This window comes from Lepisosteus platostomus, chromosome 24, assembly GCF_059453375.1.
Source record: "Lepisosteus platostomus isolate fLepPlt1 chromosome 24, fLepPlt1.hap1, whole genome shotgun sequence".
NCBI classification, from domain to species: domain Eukaryota; kingdom Metazoa; phylum Chordata; class Actinopteri; order Semionotiformes; family Lepisosteidae; genus Lepisosteus; species Lepisosteus platostomus.
The window spans coordinates 10,666,305-10,690,388 of NC_142634.1; the positions used below are offsets into that span (position 1 = coordinate 10,666,305).

The 24,084-nt window shown below is 45.9% G+C and overlaps 1 protein-coding gene across 9 annotated transcripts in view; it reads right to left on the minus strand.

The window, feature by feature from the left end:
* Positions 1-24,084, minus strand: part of clip1a (CAP-GLY domain containing linker protein 1a) — a 60,083-nt gene that overhangs the window by 33,101 nt on the left and 2,898 nt on the right. For all 9 annotated transcript variants that reach the window (XM_088618127.1, XM_088618131.1, XM_088618135.1 and 6 more), the window contains 7 exons: positions 7,304-7,560; positions 4,919-5,481; positions 3,135-3,259; positions 2,558-2,774; positions 1,714-1,911; positions 927-1,030; positions 559-619 (listed from right to left, as the gene is read on the minus strand). In XM_088618127.1, the coding sequence (XP_088474253.1) occupies positions 559-619; positions 927-1,030; positions 1,714-1,911; positions 2,558-2,774; positions 3,135-3,259; positions 4,919-5,481; positions 7,304-7,385 (1,350 nt within the window). In that variant the 5' untranslated portion in view covers positions 7,386-7,560. The remainder of the gene's footprint in view (positions 1-558; positions 620-926; positions 1,031-1,713; positions 1,912-2,557; positions 2,775-3,134; positions 3,260-4,918; positions 5,482-7,303; positions 7,561-24,084) is intronic.

A 24,084-nucleotide genomic window follows, 5' to 3' on the forward strand; every position in this document is an offset into this window, starting at 1 on the left:
AAAGGAGAAAATATGCATTATGCAAATATGCAAAGATGCAAAAAAATATATTGAATGCTGATAAGAAAAGAAATAACCACCACAATCATTTGCAATTATTTGCAAATCCTAATATGTCCACATATACTCAGGGACAAAGCACCATAAATCTGCACAGCCCACTGTCTAAGAGTAACTAATCTTGGGACACAGAGAACACTAAACCAAAGGTTGCCAGTTTTAACCTTTAAAAAATTTTCTCCTGAGATTCGAAAAGGATGATTATTGTGTATTAGGTATTAAAATAAGCAAAGCAAGACTGGTGCTTTCACTTGTTACAAAAATAAGAAAATAAAGTGGTTATCTAGGGTCATTAGAAAGATTGTGCCAATGCTGCCACCCAGCTGGAGGTGCCAAGCTGAGCAGAAGAAAAAAAATGAAGAAAAAAAAAACCCCAAAAACTAATCTCAGAGCTCTGACTTCCTCAACTGCCGATCTATGTGGATTTGCGTTTTCAGTTCATTTCATCTTTATCCCCTGAAGCAGCCTCAGGCTCCAGGTTTCTGGGTGTCTGTTTACCTCCAGGTCACCTTTGGTAATACAAGCCTCCTCCACACGAAACTGCAGGTCTTCCACTTTCCTGTTGGACACAAAAGCAACACAGTCACCCCAAGGCACCGCTGCACTGGGCCTTCACCAAAAAAATAATATTTTCTCCCACTATGTTTCTAACCAGTAATGGAGGAAACTGTCTTGCTTCTTTGCACAGGATCACAGAAACTTTTAGGTGGCAGAGATTTTGACAGACTACTGTTTTACCCAACGGGACATAAAAGTTGGGATAACTAAATTCTAAATTTCCAGCCTTTTCGTAATCCCTTCTCCAGCTAAGGGCCCCCATATGAGTGCTGTGGAAGAGGACAGTGTCCCCTGTCCCTGACCCTCACCTTTTCTCCTCCTCCAGCTGGTTGAGCAGCTCCACCTTGTCCTTATCTGCAGCCTCCACCAGTGTGCGCAGCTGGTCCATCTTGGCCTCCATCTCCAGTACATACTGGGAGCACACAGCACAGACAGGAGTCACCAGTCAGATAGATACCGAATGACACTATCACCACACGCCATAGCCTGACTGTAATATTACACTGCGGGTCTGGCCAGCCAGCCTGATGTAAATCAGGAATGTGCCATTGAATACTACTAGAACTCCCATATACTGTTGTGAATCAGTCATGTGGGTGTTCATTCCAACTAACGAGCTAAACCAGCTCGTTAATGGCCTGACTGGACCAACTAACAGCTTCTCCCAGCTCTTCAGATGTGGCAGCATTACCCAAGACCCAGAGACCCAGAAAACCAGTAGACATGACGACCCCTCATGACGACCGTATAGCACACCCCTGATGTGATGCACTTATGTAAAAAAAACAGACTATGCATTTTAAAATCCATTGATATCATCCTGTCAATAATGACACGCCAGTGAGGTAAATGAAAGTCTTATGTCAGTTTGGCAGTGAATTTTACCACATGACACCTTTCACATGTGCAGGTTTATGACTCCCTATTTGACTCCGCATGTCTCTATATAACACATCTCAGGTGGGAAAAGTCAAGGACAGAAAAAAGGAATGATGGCCTTTGGAATTCTTTAGGAATACTCCGATTCTGCTGCAAGCGCTGAAGAGCATGGGTGGCAGGCAGGGGGCAGCAGTGAGCGAGCCAGCCCGGCCTCACCTGCTCGTGGCCGTCCCTGAGCAGCGCGAGCTCTTGCTCGATCTCCCCCACGTGGCTGGTTGCCTTGGCGACCTCGGCCCTCTCAACGTCGCGCTCCGCCAGGAGCTGCTCGATGTGCTGCTGCTTCTCCTTCAGGGCCTCCTGCAGCGCCGTGGTGCCCGAGATCTTCCTGGCGTAGCGCGAGGACGTCTCCGTCAGCTGGGGCGGGAGTGGGCAACAAGAGTAGGTCAACCCGCCCGACATTCACCCGCCCTGCGGTCACTCCCACAGCGAATGCAACTGAAAGCTGCCTGCAGTCTAACAGCACACCCAGCCTCAGCTTTCTTTTCCTTAAAAAGATCAAACTGGCAGTGCCCAGTGCAGGACAAAACAGCGTAATCCAATTCCTCTGGGGGTGCTTGCTACTGTATGTGTAGCCCCTTACTTAACTGCACAATCTCAGTTGCAAAATTCTTGTTTTTGCAAACAAACATCCTGTGTGCACAAGACCGCTAAAAAAACAATTTTCCTGCACTATTCCACTTTTTTGTGCACCTCATTTTCCTCTCTGTTATGCACAAAGCGCACTGAAACCGAGGAAGGATTTGCAAACGCAAAGATGACGAAAGAAAAATCGTGAAGGAACACTGACAGTTTATACTCATAAAGGTTCAAAACTATTGACAGCCTGATAGAACTACTGCTAAAACAAACTGAGCAGCGATCTTGGGTTGGCATCAAACGCAGCCTCTCAGCCCATTCATGTAAAGGCAGTCACACCCTGCAATGGCAGGCGGGAGATGATAACATTACAGCCGGTGGGCAAGGAAGGCGGGCGGCAGGGGTCCGAGGCCCCGGGTCTCACCAGGCCGGTGCGGCTGGGCTTCCCGCTCACCGAGGAGGCCACCGAGCTCAGGGAGCTGATGGAGGAGGCGCTGGGGCTGCGCTTCAGGGCCGACGGCGTGGCCACCACCTTGCGCACTGTGGTCTTGGACTTGGCCGGCGTCGTGGAGGGAAAGCCAATCCTGGTGACTTTGTGCACGGGCGCAAACAACCCGTACTTCGGCTGGCACTGAAAGTACCTAGGCAGAAAGAAAAGATGAGCCCCTCTAAACATCTAAACGTCCCCACAAACGCCTCCCTTTCCCACAGCATGGCGGAGACAGTAAAGAAGTGCTTCGGATAATGAGCTACACAGTACCTGAAGGGCAGAGTACTCATAGTGAACACTTTCAAACACAGGCAATGGTGACAGCAGGAACCATTTCACATACAAAACAGAAACGCTTCCACAAGCAATGAGGAGCTTGTCTGTCCGGACTCAGATGAGACGGGACTGGAGCATGCCGTGTTTTATGTCCGAGTTGAAATCAACCCTGGCCCGGTGTTAACCACCGGAGTGCCGATGCCACCGACACAAAGGAGCAGAGAAAGGCGGGTACCTGGTTCCGGCCACAGCGCCGTCATTCTTGCCCAGGGGCTCGTCGAGCTCCACCCCGCACCACTCTCCCTTGGCGAAGTCAGTCTCTCCCAGGAAGCGCACCACCCCCGCCTTGGTGCCCCCAACCTGCCGGGAGATAAGCTCGGTTACAGACGAGAGGAGGCCATTGGGCGCACCTGGCCTGTTTGGTGGCTGTTAGCTTACTGATCCAAGGAGCCCACCCTGACGTTTCTTGAAGGAAGCCAAAGCGTGCACTTCTACCACAAGGGCTGGGTAGCTTGTTCCATAAGCCCACAACCCTTTGGGTACAGAAGTACCCTGTGTCCACATTTTTAAACCGACTTTATCTGTTTCACTGTTCATCTTGACTGGGTTGTCTCTGGGTGGTCTTTGTCAAAGGCACTGTGAACAGGCCAGTCAGGCTCAGCTCAGCAACAGGCGAGGCTAAGCGTAAAGCTAACTGACAAAGGTGGATCTCTCACCAGGATGTATGATTAATTTTATATCTGATCTTCATAATCAGATCAATAAATGTGTTTTTAGAAATCCCACTCCTCACAACAACAGATTCCAAGATTCTTACAGTTCTGGTTGTCATTCTTTCTAAGATGTGCTTAGATACAGTTGTTTATGCCAAATTTGAAGAACTAATAACCTAGTCTATAGTTTAATTAAGCTTTAAAATAAATGAGAGATTAAATGTTTTCTGTAGTTACTGTACAGTAGATCCCAACTACAAGAGACAGAAAAAACATTACTTCCGCCTTCATGCAGAAACATCAGCCTTTGACCACATGGTCTGATTAGAAATACGCTCCTGTTTATTTTTGGCTGCTTGAAGCTCTTCCTGTGGTAGTTCATAACAGACCATCAGTTTCCTGTTCAAACAGCCGTAAATATAAACAAGAAAGTGAGACAGCCATCACTGAACACCCCACACGGCCTGCGCTCCTTCTGTCCTGAGCAGGATGAATATGGGAGAGATGGTGGGAGAGCGCGTGGGATTGAAGTGGACTAATGATGTACATGCCAAGAGACGGTGGCTAACTTCATGCCAAGACAAAGATGATGAAAGCCAAGGAGATCTTTTGAAATGCACAGGGTGGCAGCCCCACAGCACACACAAATCCCTTTTAAAACGAGCTTGCAATCTGGCAAAATGTTCTTCTCCGTTCCCAGAAACCAAAAGCATTTTTAAAACACTTTTATATCCAATGCAAACATCCCATCTTTATACCAATTGGCCTTCACCAAACACAAATGGATGTATTTCTAACTTCATAAAAGCCTGTAATGCACACAGATTATCTTCTATACTTTAACCTACATCTATATTCTTATGTCCAAAATCAGCATTATTTGAAAACAGGCCAGGTAATTAGGGTGGGGTGAGCTGTTCATGGTTAATATATAGTTTTATTTGATTAAAGAACTTTATGATAAAAGACACAGATAGCACGCTGGGTAAGTGCATGACTCATTCAACTATGACAAAACTAGAACATTAAAAAAGGATGAAACCAGCCAAATCTCTGTAAGCAAAACCTTAATTTGCTAAATAGGCATCTTGGCTAATAAGCTAACAAAGCCATGTGCACACGCTTTATGCAAAGTGACAGGACTAATTTGTAAGTACTTTTTCATGGGATGTTGACATTGACAGTGCCCTAACCCTTTGGAGTCCCTATTCCGGGGACAGAAAGATGTCCCTGCGGATGGAGACGTCAGTACAATCTCATTCACACGCTGACGAGGGCTGTCCATCAGAGCCAGCAGGAGACTCACCAGCACGCGATCCCCGATCCTCAGCTCCCGCTCGCCCTTCTTCACGGAGCCGGCCTCGGACAGGTTCGAGATGGACTCACTGGCGGCGCGGGTCAGGGCGCCCGGCGTGGTGGGTGTGGCAGCGCTGGGGGTCTTGGGAGGGGCGGGAGGGGTGGCGGGCGGGGCAGTGGGCGAGGCCAGGCTGGCGGAGGTGGGGGTGGGCGAGGTGGCGCGGGACGGCGGGGCCGTCTGCGTGCCGTTGGCCTCCCCCTCCCCCTCCGCCCCCGCGCCCGCGCTGCGGGACAGCTTGGACGGGCGGGTGAAGATGCCCCGCAGGGCATCACACTGGAAGTACCGCACCCCGGCCACCGAGCCATCGTTCTTCCCGATGGGCTCGTCTAGCACGATCCCCGCCCACTGTCCCGGGGCGAACTGGGTCTCTCCCAGGAACTGGATGAAACCGGGCTTGTTTCCATTGACCCAAACCCGCTCCCCGACGTGAAAATCACCCGCGACGTCCTCCTGCACCTCGGACGGGCCTGGCCCCGGAGCAGACTTGTCTGCGGAGGCCTGCTTGGCTGGGGCTGAGGAGGAGACAGACTGCAATTATTTCTCATCACCTTCACCCACTGGCAGCAGACAGCCTTCCTTACGGGTGGATAACACATACAGCGCGATACAGCACCACATCTAGGCCAGAGCCACATTTCGGAGAACAAAGTGCAATCAGTGCCTGCCAGTAACCCTGCAGCCCTACTGTTTAACTACCAGACCTTTTAATCCAAGACACCGCAGTTTAGTGCAACAGCTCCTTTATTGATAAATAAACTTGATTGTTTATTTAAGGAGCTGCTTTCATCACTGGAAGGGTCCAGAGTTGAAGCAGGCCTGCTCTGCAATGCACACAGACATACAAATCTGAAGGAATAAGATCAAAACAGGAGAGAATTTAAGTATCCCACCAGTAAATAGCAACAATTTATTCAGCATTGAAAATGACACAATAAGCCGGAAATGCCTCGAATATCTGTTTCCATTCTAATTCAATACAAATGCGCAACTGCGTTCTCCCTTCTGGAACAGCTCATTGCAAGAGCATGCAGGCAGTGGAGCGCGCGGAGAGCAGGACACCAACAGGCTGCTTTTCTATAGAACAGAATCTTGGAAACCATGGCAACAGCACAGGTACCAGAAGACATACCAATGAACCTCTGTGCCAAGAGCAAACTGCATTATACTGGATTTTCTCGTTGTTAAAAAAAAAGCACGTCACTTAAACTGTTAAGTAAAACTGTAAAAAGACTTAATAAAACACAAGAGTATTTTTTGCCAATTTTCTTTTTTGTATCAGAAAGGCAAGTAAGGGCACATCCTAATCCTGCATGCAGATTTTGGGGAGATTTCCATCACTTCCCTCTTGTGCCTACTAAGAAAAAGCCCTGCTCCTGAATGGGAAGCACAATGTGCAGCCTCCTAATACAGCAGCTCACATCAAGACAAGCGCATGGCTGCATGTCAGAAACCAGGCCTCCAGTTTCCGTGGATACCAAGAGTTAATGCTGTAACGTGGCAACAGACACATTCATTCATCTTTTAATAACTGCAAGCTCAATCTACACACTAAGTATGTGGCCTGTGTGAATCCTCCTGGCATGCATGCTCCGATTAAGGTAAAGACCACCGTACCTATACACCAATGCAAGCCTAAAACACTACATGTGACCAAGGTGAGAATGACAGGAAGATTAATGAACTGTTCTTTCAGCTGTTTCTGCTCTCAGCTCCGATGGCTCAATCACCCATTGTGGAAGGAGAGGAAGCCCCAACAATAGAATATCATAAAATAATAACTACAACAATGCCAGGACCTTTACAAAGGGATTCGACAGTATTCATCACCAGGTGTAAGAATGAGGGTTATGTTCACTCTCTTTGGCAAAGGTGCTACAGCTCATGTCCAAAATGAAAACGGTTTGTTACAGTGGTCTTCAAAACATTTCCCCAGATCTCTTTTCAACACCTCCGGGGAAGTAGGAGGCTACAAGTCACTCGATGAATCGACTTTAAGAACCGACAGTCCGCAAATGGGCTGGGATGGGATGACTGGCCCATAATATACGTGCTCTGTGTTCTGGGGAGCTTTCTTGGAAATTGTTCAGCAGCACAGTTTGGCTTATTTTAACACAATACTGAAGAGAAGCCAGAAATATTCTCAAACGGACAACATGCCCAAATAAAATTCAGAAATCTTCAAATACTTGCCACAAATCAACCCCTCCCCACCACACACACACACAAAAAAGTCACAGAAATGTATTTTAATGACAAAGGCCGGTCACAATGGCCCTCGCGGACTCAGTTGCTGTGGCAACAAGCGAGGGGATGTTAAGAAACGGGGGCTCTTACCGGAGGCAGTTTTGGTGGCGGCACCGGCGGGCTTGGTGATCTTGCTGGGAGCCTTTAGCCCGCTGGGTTTAAGCATGCTCATCGTTCCCTTTGTGCTGTGGGAGTCCGCTGGCCTTTGTCTGCTGGTGGGGGCTAGCCCTTCCCAACCACTGACTCAGCCGCTCCGCGCCCCACTCTAACACGCCCCCCCCGTCTTCGGCAAGGGGGGGGGGGGGGGATAGGAAGGCAGGAGCTGAGGGGGGGAAAAAAAAGAAAACCTGCAGGAAGACAAGAGGGAAAGAGCGTGAGGGTGACACGGTCTCAGAAGGAAGAGGGCAAAGCGGGGGGCGGCAGCAGGCACACACAAGGCCCGGCCGCCTGACTGCGTTGTCACCGGGATCGCCAAGCCGCCCGCACAGGAAAAAAACCCCCACGCCTGACGATTAAACACTCGTTTAACACAACAAAGCCGCTGAGACTGGATTTTTGTGAACCTTGTGTGTGCATAAGGGAGGTATCCACTCAGAAAAGAGGCTAAACCTGGCTCAAAGCTCCGCACGTGGCCGAACGCTCCTGTGAACCGGCTCGGAGTTCTGATGGAGGCCCAGTCGCGCTGCGCTGTCTCAGCCCTCACCACAGCAGGCACTCTTTCGGACTGAAGCAGAAGCCTGCTCAGATATACAACATGAAATTCTAAAAACGTTGTCAATGTGTACACATTTCCAACTTTCAATCGGAGGTTAACTGAAGCCTAAAGACGCGTCTCTCAGGCTGGACAGCCGGCATTGTCACCTTTCTCACGGTGCTGAGAGCGAGGTTACTTCAGGTCACCAGTAACACAAGCCCGAGAACTGCAGAACACAATCTCTGCGATGGCACTACATACAGTACCAGAATAACGAGGCATGAGTTATTCTGTATTACCGATAATGCTAATAGAAAATAAGTCTTTCCATTAGCTGATTACAATGTGGATTTTATTTAAAACCCAAATCAACTCTAAAACTCTTCACCCAATGGGTTGTGGGAGACTGGAACAAGCTACTCAGCCATGTTCCTGAAGACGGTAAATGTCTTCCTAGTTTCTTTCAATAAAGGGCTGCATGAGGTCCTATGATCAATTAACTACTAACCAGCAGAAGGGCTAGATGGGTCGGATGGCCTCTTACTCTATTTGGTAACCTTTCTTAAGTTTTTAAGAGCCTCCAGTTATGACAAATACAACATTTTGCATCGGTGTTCTCTCTGGCACAGCGACAGAGGCTTCTCTCTGCACTGTAGCTCATTCTGCTTGCTGACATTTACAGTATATATGCTTCACACAGCTGCAGGCATTAGAGTAATGACACTCTTATTTATGAACTGTCCATCAATAAGCTCACCATCTGTAAATTGATACCAGAGCTTCGCTACCTAAAAACCACTGAGGTCCTTACACACACAGGAAAAAATAACCACTTGATGAATGTGGTCCAATATCATGTTTAATAACCTATACTTGCAATAATGCACATTTTCCAAATTCTACAGGCAAGGTTGACGGGGAGGAACCTGCAGGTGCAGGTACAATAAGGTATGAGTCTTGTTTGGTCAAGATATCAAAGATGTATAATTAATTCAACAACACACGCATTGATATTCAGGACTGGAGGCACTAGAGCTGCAGATTTGCATAATGTCCCAGGTGGATGTCCTTGATATACATGGAAAGACCATCATGCCGCCAGACCTGATGAGAATATTAATACTGGGCTGCTAAACATTGGCCAGTGGTTTCTGTGCTACACTATATTACCAGATTGGTGAACCTGTTGAAGAACTGTGTAACCAAATGGAAAACAGTTAACAATCAGACTTGCACAGTGTAACTCTGTGTACCTCCTGTACAAAAGTATTTTTTCCAGTCACGGCATGTTTTTAATTTTCTCACTTGCAACAGAAAGGGAAGGCTGTCTGTTGAATCCAGCTAGAATATGGCAGTCTGGATTGCCACCTTCCTCAGCCAGGAGCCCGTTCCTGAAGGCTATCTGCGTGTAGGAGGATTTTGAGTGAGATGATGAAAGGCCTGATGCAGATATTGTATGAAAGAACAACTTCAGCGCAAGGCAATGTCAATGTTTACAATTACGGGGTATCTTTTTTGCACAAAGGATTTTTCTCGTTCTCAAAACGGAATACATCCTCTTAAAATGTAATAACAAAACTTGTTTGAAAATAGCATCAAATGCAACTAATGAATTTCAAAGCAGTAAGGACTGAGCCTCACAGTTAACGATTGCTTTTACCATTTTATTATATTACATCTGCACTATGTTCTTTTTCTAGCAGCTTGTCAGTTTGATTCAGATAAGAATCTTAGCTGAACTACCCGAGACTGGCAATCTCATTTCAATATTTACCAAATTAAATCTGCTAAAGGATACGTTCTCAGTAGTTATAATAGCATTGCTTACAATTGTGGATCAGTTAATGGATTCCCAGCCCTGTTTGGTGCCTGACTGATTCATTCTCTAAAAATACAAAGTCACAAGCCGACCAACACGCTGACCTCACTCATCTCATTTAACTGCAGTGTGGAGGACAGAGACGAGAGAGCAGACCTCAGCCAGGGTCCCCAGCGTTATGGCAGGTGATGTAGTTTTAAGAGTGATGACGGAAATCACCATATAACGAGAAATGAGAACCTTCCAAAACCTGGTTCACGGTGCCAGCAGAAACCATTCTTCTCCCACCAGTATCATTCTAACATGTTGAGCTGCAAAATGACTAGAAAACTACAGGAAATTCCACTGCTCAGGAAGCAACAAGATGGGAGCTCTTTATTGCTACTTATCACTATTTACTTGCAGCTTTCTGCATCTTGTACAAAGTGCAGGAAAACATTTCAAATAAAAACTAATCAGATATAAACTGGCAACATGCTGGTTCTGAGAATCTTAAGTGGATGACAAACATTTCTCTCTTCTAAGTATACACAGTATACTTCACACTCCTGCATTTCAGGGGGAATGGTACCCCTATGGCATAGCTTGTGTCTCCAGTCTTCCTTCTGTCTTCTAATGTGGTGTTTTGTATCACAGGTAGAGGATGGGTATGTGTAAACGGAGGATAATGAGGCTTTTTACCAGTGCTGTGCTCTGAGGCTTCCAGCGGATTATCAGATAAAAGAGGAAAGGGAAAGGGAGATTAATTGGTCTTAAAGCCTACTTGAACAGCTAGTGCCTGGTTAACATGAAGCTTCTGATTGCTTCCCTTACATATAAACATAAAATAAATGATCACCAGCGCCAGAAAACACTAACCCTGGCCCGGCATATCCTGAGGGGCTTCTTGCTCAGCTTAGCTATTACAGCTGTCAAGGCCTGGGAAAGAGACTGAGAGTCCTCAACAGCACACTGCACAAACCCTAACCAACTAACACGCATGTATCTCACGAGCCAGGCGTGCCCCATTTCACCTTTCGAAAAAACAGTTACAGCTGGCTCGTCTATGCAAGTGCAAGTCTCACTGTGGCCACTAGAGGAGTTGAGACTCGGGGAGAGGAGGAAAACAAGAAGCTGTCTTGTGCTCAGAACAACAGGAGTCAGCTTCTCCAGCCCGTGTCTATTAAACGGTGCTGGGCTCTGAGGAGCAGTAACAGGGCGCAGAGGACTTAGGAATTAATCACTGCACTCTCTGCTCTGCCTCTTGAACACTCCACTCTCTGGGGATTTATCAAACTGACCTCTTCCTGAGCAAACAGTCCAGCCACAGCTCCCTTTCATGAACCCCCAGTCAGAGCAAGTCACGTGAGGGTCCCTATCAATGCTTCTAGCTTAACTCCTGAGGTCTGCAGGGAGCTGGATTAGAAGAAGGGATCTTTTTTTTTTTTCCTCCAGCTATGCAGATCCAAGTAAAAGCGGAGTTCAGGGAGAAAGCTGCAAGGCCCGGGCAATCACCCCCAGTTTCTTTCCGAGATCAAAAAGGCTGAGAGAGCGATCTTCAAACGCGCAGTAAGGAAGTCAAGTCTTCACGCTTACACAGCTTTGGTAAATTATTAACACTCTGGGTTTCTCGGAGCCCTCTATCGCTGCCATAGCAACCCTGGGACAATGGGGGACAGAACAGGTTTTCCTCACAGCCTCACAGGAGACCCCCAGCACTGAAGTGCACAGAAGAGCTTCCGACACCTTTTCTTGGACAGTCCACAGTGGCCCAACAGCACACACAGCAGAGCTCAAAAAGCCCTGCAACAGGGCCGGCCAAAGAGGTGTGTCAGAGCCTGTGCCATTAAAACGAAGGCTGTCCAAAGACTGGCCAGGTTTTTAAAAAAGGTCAGATGAGAGCATGCACCCCGTTTCTACTTTCTGCAAGCTGGGGCTTAAAAAAAGCTGATCTGGAAAAGGAGAACATCGTCAGGCTCTCAGCTGGACAGGGTATAGGAATCCAATTCTGGGACTGAATGAAGAATAAGTGGCTTTGTTTTCACAAGCCGTTGCATAAATATGAGGCTGTGTTTTTTATATCTTTGTGTCAAGTGTATTACATACCCAGCAGGTATATGGAGATGATCACCAGTATAATGGAAAAATGAAATCTGATTTGTATGCAGCTCCAAACATGTGGACGTTGATTGGACAGAAGAGGATTTTAACCCTCTCCTTCTGGGTGAAGGACCACAGCAACCGCTGTGACCTACTTTGCATGAAAAAGTGCTCTCGTTTCTGCTCCCTGAGCACCGATATCATGGCTCCCTTCACGGCATGGCTAAGGTCACTTGGCAGGCTGCCACAGAGGAGCGGATACATGGAAGAGTCGAGAGTCTCGTGCCAAGTTTCATAATGAAAATTACAGCCGGCGCAATCCAAACACCTACACAGGCAGCGGCAGAGGTCTCGCGTCTGCCAGCACAGTTTTCAGCCTTGAAACCTGGGACTGAGAAGTGAAAAACCAAACAAATGCATATAATAAAAAAAGATCAGATATAAAACTGATTTTGGCACAAAATCAAAGTACTCAGTTATACATCATACATCCATAGCAGTACCGCAGCTTTCTGAAAGGCAGATAAACGGAACATTCATGTTGCAGGTGGACATGTACCATTTTCTCCTAATTAACTAGGCAGTCTGCCCTTTTATTAGCAACAAGAACATTTCACAGCTTCTGCACTTTGTCAGTAATATCCCAGTTCCACACACATACGAGTTCCTGCTATGATCATCAGCTGGGAAAACATTCTCAAATACTTTGGTTTCACTTATTTTTATGATTTTCATAACTGATTCGGCTGCAGTATAGACTTCGAGTTCAGCCTGGTGACCTGTAGTCACGAAAAAATAGAAGGGTCCTCATTTTTTACTTTCCTATATTATTTATCTTAACTGTGTATTAACAGTTTACCACAACAAAAAGCATGAAATGTAAACATCCTTTGAAAACTGGTTATCACCCACTCATCCCCACTGCGCCAGCTGGTGCACAGGGCAGCAAGCAGGTTACAAGACAGATAAATGGAAAGGAAGAACAGTCTCAGATTTAAACAGAACACTAAGGACAAGTTTGAATCTGCCGGATCAGCAAGTCTTTTTATCCCTTACAAGACAATAAGGTATTTAGCCCAAAATGCAAATCGCAGTTGGCAAGAAAATGATCTGGAAATGCGTCTCCGACTACTCTAGAATGATTCGGGTCTGGGGTCCTCTATGCCTTCTGCACACTGCTACCCTTAATCAAACAGCCTCTCACTCTGTAAGCCACCAAAGCCTTAACTCTTCTCCGATCAGGTGTTGCCAAGGAGTAAGAAAGATCCCGTGAAAACATGGGACTGGAATTTCAGCTCAGTCCCAGTCACCCTGGTGTTGCAGCTTCTGTGCTCCCTTAACGCACTGGCACTGTACAGTTCCATACGAACCCCCCCCATCCCAACTGCAGGCACACTTCGCTCTTTATCTCAGGCCTTTCTGTCCTCCTGTTGTTCCAGGCAGAAAGCGCAGGCGAGGGATTTTTCTCCCGACCTCACTGCCTCAACCCCCCATTCTCCGCACACATCAAGCAAGCATCAAAATGTAGATTTTCATGGCGTTTCGGATGGATCTGAGGCCTCTATGTTTATACAGAAAAAAAATCGTATAGCCCAAAGTTATTGCTGACCCCAAAATCAAATGAGCTGGATGGGATGAAGGGCCAGAAAAAAAGGAAGCCATTCTGATGTTCCTATGATCACGAGTGCAGGAAAAGAGAAGCAGGATGCACAGAAGCAAAAATGCATTTTTTTCCTCCCCCAATGTGAATCCACAATATTTAAGGGCAAATGGACAAGACGGGTGTCAGGGATCCTCTTCTCTCACTCCCCAGCGTCATTCTTGTGAAGCTCACAGCTTGGGAAAGAAGGCCTTTGTGGAAAAGGTTCCGTACGCCTCCACAGTCTGACCTCACTGAGAACATGCAGGGGCTCTGATAAAGGGGCTGTGTCATGGACAAGATGCACCGCTGGAGCCAACACAAAGAGCCACTGTTCACACAGGCCGGGGAGCAGGGAAGAGAGAGGCTCCTCGCAGCCCGGGGGCACAGGCCTGAGGACGGGCAACCTGACTGGCACCCCTGCTTGATCCTGTCTGCAACAGTGTCGTCGTGCCACGTATTAATGGTGCCAGGCCTTGTAGAAGGTGAACAGCTCTAGATACAGATGCCAGCTCCCTGCGTTCTGTGTGTACTCAAGCACCCCAATATGTTGGAATAAGAAAGGAAGATGAAGACCAGCTCACAAGACTCTGACCCAGTGGTCAGAAAGCCAAAAAGTTTCATACTAACATGGCTTTTCTGAGCCAAAACAAGAAAATACCCACCCAGGGTGGATCCTCATGTAGTAGAACTAGTGAGTCACTATTCCAGTTTCATTACAGACAAACAGAAGCAGCTAGACATCTAGAGTGTTCAGGGAAAAAAGGTTCAGGAAACGGGTTTCTGCTCAGACAAGTTTCTTAGGCCCTGTGCTGGGAAGCCTTTGAAAATCACCACTTGGCAAAAAACGAAACCAACCCCGATATTCCCCTGCTTTGTTCCTGCGGTAAACAGCAGCAGTAATCTGCTGAGCTGCATGACTCTCGCTATAATCTGACTGCCTGTCTGGGCCTCCGGCCAGACCCACTGCGCCCCACGCTCTCTGACCATCGCCTCTCTGTTTGCAGCCCCAGCTCTTTGGCTCCAAACCCAGCAGACTCTGTAATAACAGCCCAAGTCATGGGACTCCTAGTATAAACAGAACTGAGAAAATCTCTTTTTCAGAGCTAGGACTTCTATGACTGTCTCAGTAACTTCTGCTGTGCAGAAGTGACTCATGGGAAGAATGCCTTGGGGCTGCTTTTAGAGAGCACAGTAGATTTCTTGTACTACATAAACAAGTCAGAACCCTTCAAGAACAAAAAAACGAGCACCACTGTTGAAAGGCTGTTCGGATGCACAGCTTGACTTCCTCAGAAATCACGGCTCCTTCAATCTTTAGCCAAGGCCTCATTTATCATTGCACTCTACTGCAGTATCCTATAGCCACTGCATCCTTACTGAGATCAGATGGCCCTATAATTGCTTAAGCAATCAAATAAGTAGGCCCACGACCTCTTTAATTATTAGTTCCCATGTCTAGTTATTTGTGGTTGATTAGTTTCCTGGCTCTGCACAGATCTGCCTAAACTGAGGATGGAAAAAGTTGCTGCAGAACACGATTTCACTTGAGCCAGAGCCCTACTAGTTTTCGATTCCTTCTCCGCTTTCAGAAAGATGTCCTTAACAGTACAAACCATGGATCTCAAGACATGACCTGCAAGCGTATGACGCTCTGCTCTCTAAATATTCCAGCCAATAATATTTTGTTTCTCTGGGTGTTGTGGGCGACAGATCATCAATTTCTCTAGGCCAGCCGGGTGACAGCCGATACCGGCCAGTTGGCCGACGCATTATCTGGAGAAGGAGGAGAGTGGAGGAAGCCAAGCCAAGCCCATTGGTATATCTGCAGTACGGCTAGCTGTACAATGCTGGAAGCAGCTCCTCTGATGACTGCCTGGACTGTCGGATCTGAGTTTGCGGTGACCTACTGCTGTAATTATTTAAACACATGGCAAACCCCATCACATACACAGTATCCAGCACACGCTACATTCGAATAATCACAAGTATTAAAGTTCCTATATCATATAATGTCAGAATAATTAACAATTGATCATTAATAACATGATAAGAAATAGAAGAAAACCTCAAAGAGCTAAAATCCTCTATGCAAAAGATGCTAGAGTCTTAATTAAAAAAGAAAATGGATTCGGGAGGAAGCACCTTAGCTGTAGATGAACTAGATGCACTGCTAGTAAAGGCCTTTAACGCCAGTATTCTGCAACTGCATGCTGATCCGTCTTGTGCATAATGGAATTTAAGGCCATTAGCATTGCAGATGGAAGACAACAAAAGAATGCATTAACAAAAACTCTCCTTTGCATGTTGAAATGCACAATTCGTTTGGCTATGGCCCCCGATATGTTTTTTTTTTTTATGAGTTTGTCCTCACATGCAGGTCTCCAGCTCCAGGTCGTCCCAGTTTCTGTGTCCTGGCTTGTATTGCTTACTGCAGAGTGTGATGCAGATCCTCATCATTTTATTTTTAGAATTTCTATTTCCATATTATAATTTATTCAAAGCACACAAGTCGTACTACCCAGAAATCCCCACTGGATTCCAAACGACTGCTTTAGAGTTCAATTGTCAGGTTGTGCAGAACAATACAGTCACGCTCTGCCTCTCTGCTACTGAACGACGAGACATGAGGCGACTTAAAGAGTGGGATACACCTCAGGGAGTTAATGACAGATGGGCTCTCTCTGGTACTAAACGTTGTTGAGCCCCAAGCTGCGCAAGACACATGCTCACAATTCCCCTCTTTTTCTGTCGTGGAGATCACTTCAATAAGCTCCCATCTGAGTCCCCAACGCCAAATCCCGCTTGTATGCAGGATCCAGGGGACAAGATTACAAGACTATCTCCTTTTAACCTGCCATAGCTCAACAAATGAAAATGGAAAAATCACCCTGGGTTGCCAGCAGTGTGACCAGCATAGACAGTGCTCCTTGTTTCCTCACGGATCTGCAAAAAGTAAGCACTCACACCCCTACGATCCTGCATAGGAAGGGAGCAATTTCACAAAAGACAGCTTAATGGGTAGGCAGATTCTTCTAAAGGGTGATGTGAAATCCTGAACAGTGATGTAATATGTTGGAATACATCCATGTCTAAAAATTATTTTTGACATTACCCGCGCAGCTATTACCAAAGAGAGTGACTGCTTATTGTGGCAACAGCCCTCAACAAAAAAAAAGTTGATGAACCCTTTTGCTTTTTCCGTGTTCAAGTTCCAAAAACAGCATAACCTCTAGTCACATGTGCAAGTCCCAGTTATGATGAAATTGCTTTTTTAAAATAAATCTTTAACAACGGAACTTAAGAGTAAAGAGGAAGTACTTTATGTGACTGTGTCTATTGCTTAAATACTGGGAATCAAAGTAGGAGATATGAAGGGGTCAGGCTCTCCTCAAAATCTCAGATTCTGGGCCCTCTGGCCCACCGACAAGGTCCTGTAGGGTCATTAACTCAACAGGATTGACTGATCAATAGTGACAGACTGCCTGGAATGAATACAGGCAGTCTCTCATTCTTGGAAAAGAGGAGCCGGGTTCTGAAGCAATGCACTGCAGCATCAACAGTGTCCCTGGGGCTGACAGTCTGAGCCCCTCTTCCTCAAACTCTGGCTTTGTATGGACATTTAATTAAGTTATTAAAATGGCATGATTCTTTTGGACAAGGATGCAGAACACTACTTAATTGTATGTCTGTAAACAAGCAGTGCACTTGTCCTCTTGCTGCAGCAGTGCAGGGTCACCCAGCTGTTCCAAAAACTGTGATTATTTTTTCATTTTCTATGAAACAACCAGGCCAATTTAGTTGTGTTTAATAGCAGACATTATGCTGTTTTATCCAAGCTGGAAGTTGGAAAAGAAAAGCACATTAGTGTCGTGTAGTGTCGTCAGTTCATAAAAGAAAACACTGACTAGTTTTATATATTTCTGCATTTTACAAAAATCTGTGACTTCTATGGGCCTATTCATGAAAGTGCAGTTAAAGGAGCACTGCAATGCTACTTTTATACATCAGCGTTTACAAGAATCGGCACTGATGAGTGCATTTCAAATCTCAATGAAATGCACACAGTAACGTGTAAAACCTCCAATTTACATTACAAAATAGACAACATTTTCAAGTATGCACAGCACCACATTCTGCGATTCAGAACAAGGCAACACAACTTCTGGTGACATGAAGTTGCCCTATTACATTGTAAACAAACAGGCTTGTCCATAGATGTCTTTTAACCCAATAGAAATATTGCTCTCAATTGCTGAAAAAAACAATTTACTTGTTAACTCTGCATGCAGATCAGATTGGAACATTTCTGCAGTAGAATCCCTGCTGCACAACCTGTACTTATTTGCTCGTTCATCACAGTACTTTAGTCACTGCGGTGACTAGTGAGCAGGAAGGGCAGCTTCACGATGCAATTTGTGCAAACTCTCACTCTCACCAGCAGTTTGCATCAAAATGGAGACCATGCAGTACTCTCACCAAGTTCATGATTTTGTGTTTAAATCGCAATTGGTAAAATTTTAATTAGGAACCGGTCTGAGAAACTGGGACTGCAGTTCCCCTTTAAATGGCTCTAAGCTTCTTCACTTACCCAGTTTAGAAGGCAGTGCTGTGTCAAGCCAGCCAAACAGGTAAGACAATCCAAGTGTTAGGTGTGCACATAGATGGTTTTAGTTAACACTTTAATTACTGTTCTCTTCTGTTCTTCACATTAGGATTTGTAGCAGGTGTTGCTTGAGCGTGCCATCTGGGCCATCAAGCATATCACTACATATAATCACTCTTAGAAAAGGAAAAGTGCCCAAAACTTTAACTCCAGCCCCAGCAAGCCTTTCAAACCCCTAATGGCCTGTTGGGACTCGAAAGTTCCACGAGCAGAAAAAGTCTCTGCATCAGGGCTTCTGGCCATGTGAAACTGCAGAGCTGTGTCAGAAGACAGAAGACTGCAGAATGGAGCTGGACACTGGCCAGTCACCTCCCTAACAGCTAAATGTGAATCGTGTGCCACTGAAAAAAACAAAATCTTGGCTACATTCAAGGTGCACACTCTGCAAAGTTTTCCTTTGTGTAAATAAAAACAAAAAGAACTGCTTTTCTGAGTTTCACCACACATGAACAAAATGTTTTTTTTTCCATTAACTCTTGAGTCATTGCTTGTGAATGAAATATGAGTCTATGAATGTATCCCACCCTTCATCCCTAAAAATGTCTACAAATTCAGATTTTCTGCATGTAAAAAAATAATATATGCACATTTTGCACAAAACAATTTGCTAACCTAAAAACATCAGAATATTCAACTGGGTTACGTTCACTTTAAGTGCAGGAACAAATGTAAGGACTTCTAAGTCCAGCTGGCTGTAAACATTGTCGTACAGTGATAACGTTTTGGAGTTATCGTTCGATCCAAAGAAGCAATCCTGCCACACAGGAGGACTTCTTGCTTCATAAAGGTCTCCTGCTGGGTCTCGCACAGGTGTGGGACTGGAGCCCAGCTGCGCTCTCACTCTTGCTTGTATGCAGAGCACCTCTGCATCCTCTGGCAGCCAGAGGAACTGGCCAACACCCACCCTGAGAAACAGCCTTCCCCCTGGGCCTCTGCCCCCTCCCGGCCCCCACTAATCCCTTTCCCTGGAAGACGTCTGCAGCAACCCCAGAGGGACCAGATATCTTGGTCGCTCTCTCGTGTGCTTCCCCAAAACATCCAGCTTTTTCTTTTGAACAAAATCATTTTAACAGTTTTTGTCAGAGCACGGTATGCCAACTGTAATAAATAATCTAGCCGTATCAGTCCAAAGCCATTTCTCCAGTTTGGAAATCAATCCAGAAACAGTCAAACCTGCCGCATTGAAGCGTTTTTTTGCCGTTTATAAAGATCTTGCCATTTATAAAGCTTAATTTGATCAGTATAAGCTTGTATTGATCAAATGAAAACTTGACCCTGCCTCAGTACCAATTCGTGCTTTAGTGTTATAGACAGCACCACAGTGGACAATGATTAACACAATTTGCCCATGTGCACAAAATCAAAAACAAACAAATCTCACTGTGAAAAGTAACTAGCACCAGCTTCTCAAACTGCAGAATGAACAGCGGTGTGTTCTGTAGACCATCTTGAAAACTAATGTGTCTGCACTTTTGGCGAAACGTCAAATGAAGATAAAGTCAGTGAGGAAATGTGCCTTGTGCCGCATTTTCTGGAGCGCGTGCAAGGACTCTGAGAAAGGGCCTGCTCCTTTTCTCCAAGAAAAGTCTTCCAAGACAACAAAAACAGAGCGAGGGATCAAAAGGTGCATCATCTGCGGTCTCTGTGTGGCCTTCTTCAGGCTGAGCCCAGTCCTGGTTTGTATGCGATTACTAAAGACAACTAGACAGACAATTCCTGCAGTACACATCCTTAACAGCTAACTGCAATGCCTCAGACTCAATGCACGTCTGCACTTTACACTTTTTTCATGGTCTACCATGTTTTTTTATTTTTTCACTACTACACATATATTGTTCTGGTTGCGTACTTTATTATGTTGTAATGTATGGTCTATATTGTGTGGTGTTGTCTGTTGTACTGTGTATGTCCTAAGAGATCAGCGTGCACAAGAATTCCAATGTACATGTACATATGGCAATAAGCTACTACTCTACTAGTAAAGGATGTTCACTGGTACAATAAGACCCTCTCATTTCGAATTCTGACTTAGCTTTTCAGTCCCCAGTTTCAAAAAGTCTTAAAAAAAGTTTTCCCACCAAATCAGGTCAACTGCACCTGCCTTCCAAAGTGCAGTACTGAATTAGTCTAGAAATCCCCATTCTCTCAGCCTGTGCCCCAGCACTGGTCTATACAGAGACAACCCATTCCCTGTTCTGCATGCTCTCCCCTCTGCACAGCAAGCACCTTGCTAGAGGCGAAAAGAAAATAGTGTTTCTGATGTCTTGATCTGCTGTCATGCAGTGCTAAACTGGGCTGTGTTTTGCAAGAATAAAAAACACATCTGCTTAAGCCATTAAGTGCCAATTTAGCTGGGAGGACAAATACTGTACAAGCTGCTGGCAAAGAGGGTCTCACCTGGCCTCCTGTTAATAAAGATCTCCGCAGAACCGGCACTCTCTTTGCAGACATACTTACATCTGAAGATCCTCTATAACAGGTAAACCAGCACGTACTGCAGACATTACTCCAGACACCCCCAAGTTTTAAGGCTCCTTTATTTACTACCCAGCAGCATTTGTTTCATGACAGAAATGAAAATTTCAGGAATTTTTGCCAACGCAAGACACACAAATTAGACAAAAATACATAACCATTATTTTCCATACAGTTCTTTTAGAACACAACACATCAAACATGTGCCTTACCAAAGAAAGAAAAGGCACGGATATTGCCCATCTATTCAAATTGCATATCTCAGCCTGCCAAGTACATGTTAATAAACATTCACAATGTTGTATATATAGAAATGACGCGCATGGTCTTACGAAACTGCAAAGTAATGCCCTTGACTTCATCTGTACTGTCACTGGAACATTCAAAGCTGGCCATGAGCCCCTTGATGACCTCTCAGGTAAAGAGCATCTCTAAACACAGGAACGCTCCAGTAAACGAGATCTTATTTCACACAGGGTTCAGGCATGAACATGGGAAAACAAAGTATTCTGAATAATTGAAGGCTACAAGTCAATGCTTTTTCAGAACACAGGAACTTTCAAGATTCAATCTATCAATAGCTAAATAAAAGGTGAGCTGCACTGTCTGTTTTAACAGTTTTTTGACTAAACCCTAGTTATCTTCCTACACCAGGAGAGCAAGATTCTACATGTTCTGTTACTAGAAACCCCAAAAAAAATGCTCTTCACTGATTTTTAATACAGCTCCAATGCATATTTTCATTGGGCTTGTAGCAACTCTGTAGACTGCACTGAAAACACATTCATTACTACCCCACTAAAGAAATGCTGACTTGACTCTGTGCCAAGTCATAGGGACTCCCCCACTGCTGGTGCCCATTTGACAGAGTAATGCCAGGGTAGGGAGGACGTTACTCCATATGCCTCTTTAGGACTTTCAAATAGCCAAACCTGTGGCACTAAACTCTCCTGACAGGCCCTGCGAAGACTGCAGCATTTTTAAAAAACGAATGGCCCTAAATAAAGGGGCGTATCTGGCAGAGGAGCACGTCGGCAGGTCCTCAGTCTCCGTACAGCAGTATTTCACAGCCGGACAGTAATGGTTCAACATATGACAAAGAAGTTCCTTCATGGCTCAACAGAAGACATTAATATGACCTGGATGTACAAAACACGTACAGTACCATCTCTGACTGTGGCACAAACCCCTTCTATAAAACTAAACACTGCATCCAATGAAGTGTTGGGTTCATAAAGATAAATACATATATGGGCTCAAATAGTCATGATCTAAACTGGTCTGACCGCTTTGTTGACTGGAGGTTCACGTACCCCAAGACCGGTCTTAAAATATCTGCCATAGATGGGGTAACCATGTCAGATTTACAGCACACAAAAAGACGTCTTCTGTCGTGACAGTGTGCACTCCACCAGCGGTACTTACAATACAAACAGCTGTACACCTAGCACAGGGAATGTCAAGGTGTGGAACTGCTTGACCGGTTAAAAGATGATCATAAGAACGGGTACGAATCACACCAAGCCATCTGGCTCACCTAGTCAGTTTGGTAGTTAGCAGTTCTTGATCCAACGATCATATGTTTCTTAAAAGAAACCAGAGTATCAGTTTCTACAACACGGCTGGGCGGTTTGTTTCAGACTCCCACGATCCCTGGACCAAACCCACGAATCCGGACATGGGTCCAGAGTTCAGGGTCTGTCAGAGGAGAACATGCTTGAACAGCTGCCCCAGTTTTCAGGCCAGTGAGCAAGACGAGAGTGACTACATTTTTCATAAAGAGAGTACTGATCAAATGAGCTAATGTGCCGAGCTGGGATGCCAACCAGAGAGCAATAAAACAAAAACAGAGAAGAGCTGGGATTAGCAACTCGCCTCCCACAACTGCCATCCAGACAATTCCAGAGTTTTATCACCAATCTCTAAACACTCGGAACAATTTTGTGCTGACCACTAGAGCAGGCATTTTTAATTACGGAGCTTTAAATTCATTCAGAAGGAAAACGCCAACAACATGTGGCAGCCACAGATAACCACTTCGGAAGCGACTGAACAAATCACCTGCTCCAAGCCTTTACAAGCTGAGGACTTGAATGCGATCTGTAAGACCTGCTCCATCAATGCTCCTTGCAGACGAGGTTACCAGACAGAAAAAAACAAGTTAGGTTGCCCCCGTTGGGGTTGAATAAAGTATTCTGAATTGAACTGACAGGTCTGTTCAACAGGGAGGGGTAGCCCAACACATCAACACGTCAGCGGCGAGTCTCAAACTGCACAGCCTGACAGGTTTATAACGAACAGGGCCAGGGAGAGCCTGGGGGCAGCGCAAGAGTGTATCACTTCTGCTCTTGGCCAGGCCCGGACGCCAGTCTTCCTGCCCAGCCCCCCGGCCCTCAGGGAGGCTCTCAGTGCAACGCTGGCTACTGTACGGGCCGCGCAGCTCGGCGGGCTTGTCGCCGGGCCAGGTGAGCACGTGCCTGCGCGAGGTGGGAAGGACGTGCCGTCCTTGAGCCCCGTATTGGGTTTCTCCTAACGAGCGCACGGAGGCATCAGCCTCCAGCGCCAGTGGAAAACCGGGGCCGGAAAAGCGAGATTCAATACAAGCCGAAGTACGCTCACAAACGAGAGGACGCCCTTCGACCCGTCCAGCCTGTTTGCTAGTTAGATGCTTATTGGTCTGCGGCTCCCGGAACGCCGTTTCTAGAAAGAATCCAGGGTATCGGCTTCACCCATCTGGGTATCGTGTTCCATGGCCCCACCACGCTCCGCTGGTGGGGAATCATCTGTCTGAGGTTTTAAGTGCACTTCCAAAACCGAACTCCAGCGCTCTACAATCCATCTACACACACTGAAGGGAACTCAAAAAGCATTGGGCCACTGTCTGGACATTCTGCATCGGGCCAGCCGAGACTCCAACATCTACCCACAGCAGTACGCACAAAACATGTGAGCATCGGGGGACAAGACTCCAAATCGCAGCTGAGTGGTATTTGCTAATACTGTGCACCTGAACACTTTTCAAAGCCACAGACGCATCGGTTTTGCCATGGAGCCCAATGTATCCACAGAGTCGGTCAAACTTTGAGACGGAGAGACTGGAGCACCAGTGAGATGTGGCCGTACTGTGAACCCATCATACGCTATTTATATAGCTCATCATTCATCTTTATACACTATTAACAGGTCTTAAATGCATTTAGCGTCTGCCCCTGCACCAGGGATCGTGTTCTTTAACCCGCAGGGCATGTAGATCAATAATAATCATTTGAAAAGGTAAAGTAATGAAGTACACAATACTGTCTCCTTTAACAAAAAGCAAACACTTTTTTATTGTTAAATGTTGTGACTGGACAGTTAACTCAAAACAGAGCTGGGGACAAAGTATAAATATCAGGGCAGCAGAGCAGGCTCACTCCCACGCAAATTACTGGAAAGATTTTGTTTAAAAAAAAACTAGAAACATGTTAGTGTTTTGTTTTGTGCGGATGTGATAAGTCAA